General features: G+C 52.9%; 1 protein-coding gene across 2 annotated transcripts; it reads left to right on the top strand.

Moving 5' to 3' along the window:
• EMX2 (empty spiracles homeobox 2) lies at positions 1-6,300 on the top strand. Of its 2 annotated transcripts, XM_023224394.1 has the most exons (3): positions 1-433; positions 2,387-2,571; positions 4,817-6,300. In XM_023224394.1, the coding sequence occupies exons 1-3, from the start codon at positions 28-30 to the stop codon at positions 4,982-4,984; spliced, it is 759 nt and encodes a 252-aa protein (XP_023080162.1). In that variant the 5' UTR covers positions 1-27; the 3' UTR covers positions 4,985-6,300. The 2 variants fall into 2 exon arrangements, with proteins under 2 accessions (XP_023080162.1, XP_023080163.1); XM_023224395.1 differs by lacking the exon at positions 2,387-2,571.
• The last annotated feature ends 1,813 nt before the right edge of the window (positions 6,301-8,113 follow it).

The following is an 8,113-nucleotide window of genomic DNA, read 5'->3' as shown; positions in this document are numbered from 1 at the left end:
CCCAGGGCGCCCGCTCCTCGGCGCAGCATGTTCCAGCCGGCGCCCAAGCGCTGCTTCACCATCGAATCGCTGGTGGCCAAGGACAGTCCCCTGCCCGCCTCGCGCTCCGAGGACCCCATCCGTCCCGCGGCACTCAGCTACGCTAACTCCAGCCCCATAAATCCGTTCCTCAACGGCTTCCACTCGGCCGCAGCCGCCGCCGCCGGTAGGGGCGTCTACTCCAACCCGGACTTGGTGTTCGCCGAGGCGGTCTCGCACCCGCCCAACCCCGCCGTGCCAGTGCACCCGGTGCCGCCGCCGCACGCCCTGGCCGCCCACCCCCTACCCTCCTCGCACTCGCCACACCCCCTCTTCGCCTCGCAGCAGCGGGATCCGTCCACCTTCTACCCCTGGCTCATCCACCGCTACCGATATCTGGGTCATCGCTTCCAAGGTACGTGCCACGTCGCGGAACTGCAAAGCGCCGTTCCCGCCGCATCCTTTACTACCCCCGGCCTGTTCCGGGTGGGCGCTTGGCAAGGCCTGGGCGGAGGTTTCTCCGGCTCGCGGGCCAGCGCGCCCTGTTAGGAAACTAGGCGGCGCGGGGCCGGTCGTGGTGTCGATCCCCAGTCTCCCAAGCTACGACCGATTTGGAGTGATAGCCTGCGGGCTGCTTGACCCTTTGGGAAGGGGTGCGAACGGAGAAGTTGTCCCCCAGTGCGCTCGTATCCGAGCAGGCTGTGCGTGCCCGGCGCCGCGGAGCCCAGAGCCTGCGGGGTCCCCAGGCTCCTGGTACCCTCGGCAATGCCCCCAACCGTTCTGGCTCCGAGGGGCGCGGACAGGACTCGGCCGCCAGGCTTGCTTTCGACTGCGTTCGACCCTGTTCACCACCCACTTTGCGCCCATTCAGTCCAGACCCACCACTTCTTGGTCTTCCACCCTCTTCTGGAGGCGAGAGGACCCTCGCGCCCCGGGCGAAAAGTATGGGATTTGTTTTTTCTTTCCTGCTTTTCGGAGGCCTGGGGAGGGGCGGGAACCCGTGCGGGAGGAAAGCTCCAGGGCTTGGCGCTCTCGCCGCGACCTGCTCAATTGGGGCGCCGAGCAGCCACAGCGGGAAGGCAGGTTCGGTCTGGTTTTTGTTTTTCTTTCTTAAAAAAAAAAAAAAAAAAAAAAAAAAAGAACCTGGTCAGAAACTGTTTTAGAGGGAGATATCTGTTCGCGTGTTTTCATTTATTGAGATATTTTGAACTCGTTTTTCTCTGGGTACGGGGTGGGAGGAGGAGAGTTAAAACTTCAGAAAAAGGGGTAGTTTACCGATCGGAGTCCGTAAAAGATCTACCTCCGGCGGCAGCCGATCAATACTCCGCGGCTTGTCCATTCATTAACCCATTGCGTTCCTGCCGGAGCCTAGAGTCGGGTAGATGTCACCCAGCTCCCCATATTTAAAAAAATCAAACCAAAGGAAGAAAAAAAAAGAAAAATCTTTTACCCTTAATCCCGAACTGGATTTGCCTGCATCCTGCCTGGGCTGTCGGTTTGTTTTTCTTTGTTTGGGTTTTCGGTGAATCGATTTCCTGTCCTAATGAGTGAACCCAAAACTCTGAGGCTTTGCTCGAAAAGTTTAGGGTTGCCCTTCCTCATTCTCTATCAATCATGCTCATGGTCCCCCCACCAGACCCGGAGCCACTGGGATCTTCCTGCGTTTCAGACTGTCCCGGCGGTGTCTGAAACTCGGTAACCCCCCGGGTTTCGATCCCTTCGCTAGAGTTTCTCTTCTAGTTCTCCGGAGCCGGGAGCCCTGGAGCCCAGTTCTCGAGAGGCAGCAGCGGCTGTGGCCGGGCACACCCGCAGGCGAGATTTCTGTCCCGATCGGGCTGCAACAACTCGCTCCGCCTCTGTACTTTTCCGGAGGGGCAACAAAACAAATAATTTAAAAATAAATCTCCAGGAAAACTCTGGAGAGCAGCCCGCCGCCTTTCCACCCTGGGTCAAAGTTCCCCGAGAGGTTAGAAAGAAGAGAAAGTCGTTTCTTCGGGCTGTGGGCGCCAATCCCCCGGCCAGGCTCTGCGGCTCCCTCCCCTGCCCCCAGCGCCCGGCGAGGAGGTGGCGAGGCCCGCGGCGCCAGGGCGGCTGCGGAGCCGGCCGAGGTCAGGAGCCTGAGGGACTGGTCCCGCCGGGGCAGCGGCTGGCTGGGTGCCGCACAGGTGGACACCCAGCGTTGCGGGCCGGGCAGCTGAGCCGGCGTTCCCTTCGTGAGCCCTTGGGAGGACTACCGACCCCCGCAGGTCGAGCGGCGCCAGCTATGCGAAGGCCCTGAGCGCGGTGACTGGCCAGCCCGCCTCCGGAGAAGTGCGCGGCTCCGGTCAGAGCAGCCCCCCTAATGGGATTTCTGCTGTGCTCCCCGCAGGGAACGACACTAGCCCCGAGAGTTTCCTTTTGCACAACGCGCTGGCCCGAAAGCCCAAGCGGATCCGAACCGCCTTCTCCCCGTCCCAGCTTCTAAGACTGGAACACGCCTTTGAGAAGAATCACTACGTGGTGGGCGCCGAAAGGAAGCAGTTGGCACACAGCCTCAGCCTCACGGAAACTCAGGTGAGTGCGGCCCTGGTGCCAGGAACCCATCTGGGCGTGCGCCCCCACCCCAAATCTGGCTCTCAAGCACACCCATGAGCACGGAACTCTGTGAGGGCCTTCCGCACAGGTCCTGGTAGCTGGTTCCACGCCTGGGCTCAGGATGTATGTCTCAAGGTGCTTGGCTTTGTTGGGTTCCAGAAAGGGGCTGTAAGTGCCAACCTGCCCCAGGTTCTGGGGAAACGCGCCGAGTTGTTTCTCTGTCCAGTTGGGCATGTCCTGGCTAAAACATCCCTGCATTTCTGGTGAGACTTTGGGTGAGAGTGTGAGGACCCTGCTGGGGTCCAGGAAGAGGGAAAGCACAGTGCGGTTTCTGGGTGTTTGGGGCTGGAGACTGGTAAGGACAGGATGTGGGTTAAAGATGAGTTCTGAGCGACTACCAGCCCATGGCTCACACCGTCGGCTCCAGTGACTTCGCTGAAGGAGATGGGCGATCAGAAGGTGGAGGGCAAGCGTCCTGGGTGTACCCTACATCAGAGAAATAAAGCTGGGAGGCTGCAGAGAGAGGGTCTGCCTCAGGGCACAGGCCTTCTGCACAGCAGGGTCCCTGGGCGGGCCTGGCTTAGGCTTATCCCAGGGTGGGGAGGGGGTTTAGGACTACAGTAGGCGCTACTGTACACGGAGCCGCAGGGTGGGGTCAAAGTTCCCAGCAAACAGTAACGTTTTTGGGCAGATTAAGTTGTAACACTTTTCCTGGGCAGCGCAGAAAGGTCGAGCCTTTTGTTTTAGAACATGTTCCCCACCCCAAAACCGAGGAGGGCCTGGCGGGTTTGTGCGGAGCCCGGCACAAGGCGCGGCCCAGCTGATTTCTCCTGGACAGCCGAGGCGGCGGTGGTCTTTGTCCGCCTCGCTGCCCACGCTGCCTGGAGTCTTTGTGTGCGTGTCAAGCCCCGAGCGCACCGACGCGCGCCTTGGGCCAGCGCCGGGGAGAAATGAACCGTCCTCCCCCTCAATTAGCAAACTCAAAGCAAATTAAATTCAGCCTTGTTCCCGCTCAGCTTTTTCACGGAGCACTTTGGGGGACTGAGGCTTTCCAGGAGAGCAAGACGGACCGACCAGCGGCCTCAAAGGAGGGAATGGAGTGGACCCCAGGGGTCCAGGGACTGGCATCGAGCTAGGGTACTGTTATCCAGATAGGATAGGAGTTGTGGGGAGATGGTATCGAGGTGCAGTCTCTGCCATCTCCCTTACCTGTACCCCACTGCTGGGAAGATGGGACCGTGTTACTCTCTGGTGCTGAATGAAGTCCCACCACTCAGCTTTCCCAGGAGCTCATGGGATGGCAGCTGACTCCCACCTCATTGCTCCTAAGACCTCTCAGAGCCACTCTGGTTAGGCCCAGCCTCCAGCGCCACCCTGGTGGGAAGTGATGGGACTGGGGTCCGAGGCTGTGTGACCAGCAGCCTGTTCCGGGGCTGCTTAGGAGGAGGGAAGAGGGAGCTTGCTGTCATCTCCCCTCCTCTTAGTTTCTCTCTTACTTTCCATGTAACCGACGGTCTTTCAGAAGCTTTCAGTTTTGAACCCATTTTCCTAGCTATAAAGGTACAGCTGGGTTGGTCTGGAGGCCTGCACACTCCATGTCCCTCCTGGCCTCCTCCAGCCCTATCCCCTTCCTGCTCACCTGTGAGAATCCCCCGCAGGGAGGATGCAGGGCAGGCAAACCCTGATGGCCTACCCAGGGCCCTGCCACTAAGAGAAGACGCTATATTTAGGAAACACTGCCCAGACCAGCAGAAAATAGAAAGCACATTGGGCCCTGAGGGAAGCTGCAGCAGCGGCGGACTGAGGTCTCCCTTGCACTGGCTTGCTGGAGGGAGTTAGGGACATGTCTCTTTTTATTTTTAATCACTTATTATTTTTGTAGGGGCTTCCCATGCTTTGCAAGGCTTTGCTCTCAGCGGGATATAGATGCCATGTGCAGGGCCAGGAGAGAGGGGGCTCAGTGCATTCCGGGCCGCAGGGCCCTGGGGAAAGGCTCTTCAGGAAGGCTCAGAAGGGCAGGGAGCTGGGCTTCTTTTCCACCAGGCACTAAGGGCCCTGCTCCCTGAGGGCAGGCCTTGGGGAGGCTGGACCTTACGACTTGCATCTGGGGGACGGGGTCTTTGCTGAGTCTGGAACTGGAGTCTGGGCTGGGTGAAAGGATCAGGCACTTGACACAAGGGTGCTCTGAAAGAACTAATGCACCCCATTGGCCTCTCACCCGCAGGTAAAAGTATGGTTTCAGAACCGAAGAACAAAGTTCAAAAGGCAGAAGCTGGAGGAAGAAGGCTCAGATTCGCAACAAAAGAAAAAAGGGACGCACCATATTAACCGGTGGAGAATCGCCACCAAGCAGGCGAGTCCGGAGGAAATAGACGTGACCTCAGATGATTAAAAACACAAACCTAACCCCACAGAAACAGACAACATGGAGCAAAAGAGAGACAGAGAGAGGTGGAGAAGGAAAAAAACCCTACAAAACAAAAACAAACCGCATACACGTTCACCGAGAAAGGGAGAGGGAATCGGAGGGAGCAGCAGCATGCGGCGAAGACTTTGGACAGCGAGGGCACAGGGTCCCAACCAGAGGCCGTGCCAAGATGGCAGAGGATGGAGGCTCCTTCATCAACAAGCGACCCTCGTCTAAAGAGGCAGCTGAGTGAGTGAGAGAGACAGAGAGAAGGAGAAAGAGGGAGGGAGAGAGAGAAAGAGAGGGTGAGAGAGAGAGCAAGAGCTGAACGTGCACTCTGACAAGGGGAGCTGTCAGTCAAACACCAAACCGGGAAGACAAGATGATTGGCAGGTATTCCGTTTATCACAGTCCACTTAAAAAAATGATAATGATGATGATAAAAAGCACGACCCAACCAGGCACAGGACTTTTTTTTTTTTTTTTTGCACTTCGCTGTGTTCCCCCTGATCTTTAAAAATAATTAGTAATAACAAATGAAAATTCATGTCTAGCCCCATCCCACATCTGTTTCAAAACCTTGAAATGCATGTAGCAGTTGTTGGGCGAATGGTGTTTAAAGACCGAAATGAATTGTAATTTTCTTTTCGTTTTAAAGACAGGTTCTGTGTGCTTTTTATTTTGATTTTTTTTCCAAGAAATGTGCAGTCTGTAAACAATTTTTGATACCTTCTGATGTCAAAGTGATTGTGCAAGCTAAATGAAGTAGGCTCAGCGATAGTGGTCCTCTTACAGAGAAACGGGGAGCAGGATGACGGGGGGGCTGGGGGTGGTGGGGGAGGGTGCCCACAAAAAGAGTCAGGACTTGTACGGGGAAAAAAAAAAACCCCTAAATTAATTCTATTTCTTGGACATTCCCTTTCCTAACATCCTGAGGCTTAAAACCCTGATGCAAACTTCTCCTTTGAGTGGTTGGAGAAATTGGCCGAGTTCAACCATTCACTGCAATTCCAAACTTTAAATCTATCTATTGCAAAAACTGAAGGACTGTAGTTAGCGGGGATGATGTTAAGTGTGGCCAAGCACACGGCAGCAAGTTTTCAAGCACTGAGTTTCTATTCCAAGATCATAGACTTACTAAAGAGAGTGACAAATGCTTCCTTAATGTCTTCTATACCAGAATGTAAATATTTTTGTGTTTTGTGTTAATTTGTTAGAATTCTAACACACTATATACTTCCAAGAAGTATGTCAATGTCAATATTTTGTCAATAAAGATTTATCAATATGCCCTCAGAGTAGTCGTCTTGGGAAATTGAAGTGGATCTTTAAAAATGTATCTCAGTAATTTGAGTGTGGTCCTTCCCCAACTAGGCTCAAGAAACCCAGGCTCCTCACCCACAAAAGGGCCAGTTTGGTGGATTCTCAGGCATTTTAAAGAAAGATGAGGGTGGAGAAGGGAGAAGATTAGGAAAACTTAAGTCCTTCAGAAAAGGGATGGGAGAAAAGTTTTCCAACCAGACCTTTGCCCATTGTATGCCCTACTGAGGGAGTTTAGTTTGAACTTTGGGTTAAAATGCTTACTTCTCTTAACCTCTGGTTATTAAAAAAATACTGGACATATAGTTACACATTGAAGGCTACTCTCCTGGATATTGGGGAAAACATGTAGCAGAATCAGAATCTTGCAACTTCTAAACTTTCTGACTTTAAACCCCGAAGTACAACTCTTACTTTTCCTTCCTTTCTTTCCTTCTCTCCCTGGCTCCAATCTGCCGAAGGTGATGGGCCGAGCCCAAGGGCCTCAGCAGCCTTATAAGGCAAGCGTTCTGAGAAACCTTCAACTCTTAATTTTAACATTAAAGAAAAAGTTGTAATCAGACTTGGAGGAAACTTAGCTTTTTTCCCTCCCTCCTTCCCCCTTCTGGGGGTACGAGGTTGTTTTTGCATGCTTCATTTGCTTCTTATCCTGATAGGCTGCATTAATCAGTTTTATTTCCATTGATAGAGAAACCTCGTCTGTTCTGTTCGAGCTACAAAGCGTCCTGCGAGCTTTTGTGAAAGTGCAAATCAGTTTAAGCAATTATCATACCAGGAATATGAAGGGGAAAGAGGAGGCCTTGCCCAGTGGTCTCCTTTAATCTCTTAATCCATGGATCCAGGGGGGCTGCCTGGACATAATTTAGGACAATCTCCCCACCCTTTACACTGTGATAAGGCCAAGTTACAATGCAGGGCAAAAATACAAGCTTTGTTAACATCCTGCCTTGAAAAGTTAAGATTAGACATTCCGTGCACGTGTGGGGACTATAGGGCACTATGGAAATTTTTTCTTTCTTTTTTTCCTCCTCTTCTCTAAAGTAGAATTCATTCTCCCTCTCTTTCTCCTTTCCCCCATCTCTGCCTGTCTAGCCCTCCCCTCTTTTCCCCCATCTCTGTCCCTTTGTAGAAACCTGTTTGCTTATAGTGCATTTTCACACAGACCCCTCTTGGAAGGTGTGTGTGCTGTGAGGGGCTACTCCACCGCCGGGAGTTGCTGGTGGGAGGAGGGAGACGGGGTGGCCTCAGGAGACCTGGGCTTGCATCTCACAGGGACAGGTGCGACTCGCGGTATCCAGGAAACCCTCGTGGGGCTTCCAGGCGCTTTGACAGCACGACCCTCGGTGACCACTAGCTGTCTCAAGCGCTTTGCAGTCAGTGCTCCCGCAAAGCATCCCTTTCTCTTCAACAAGTACAAATTACCTTTTCCTTCCACTCACCTTCCGAAACCCGGAATACCTCAAACACTGAGCCCATTCTTAAACATTCTTAAAATTCAGAATGGTCTGTCCAGAAAAAAATTTTCCGTCTTAATAAAAGGTTTATTTCTGCCAAAGTTATGTACTTTATATTTTTTAAGTACAAGAAAAGGGGGCTGGTGAGGAAGATTTTTCTTTTTTTGGGTAAACGTCCTATGTAGTGTAACAGCAATAAAATCATCAGAGAATACTATTAGCTTTGAAAAAAAAAAACTAAAAGCTTTATTACAAACCAAGCTTTGAAAATAGGGGGGATTAGGCGGCTGAAAGGGTCCCACAATGGTAAGAAGAAAAGGTTTCATGCTAATGAGGTTAA

Source organism: Piliocolobus tephrosceles, chromosome 9, assembly GCF_002776525.5.
Source record: "Piliocolobus tephrosceles isolate RC106 chromosome 9, ASM277652v3, whole genome shotgun sequence".
Classification (NCBI taxonomy): Eukaryota; Metazoa; Chordata; class Mammalia; order Primates; family Cercopithecidae; genus Piliocolobus; species Piliocolobus tephrosceles.
Note: the sequence above shows the minus strand (reverse complement) of the source record. Positions and strands in the feature narration are given on the sequence as shown.

Coding starts and splice junctions, on each gene's coding strand:
- EMX2 (XM_023224394.1), top strand. CDS start 28: ATGTTCCAGCCGGCGCCCAAGCGCTGCTTCACCATCGAATCGCTGGTG. Junction 434..2,386: donor TCTGGGTCATCGCTTCCAAG/GTACGTGCCACG, acceptor TGCTCCCCGCAG/GGAACGACACTAGCCCCGAG. Junction 2,572..4,816: donor TCAGCCTCACGGAAACTCAG/GTGAGTGCGGCC, acceptor TCTCACCCGCAG/GTAAAAGTATGGTTTCAGAA.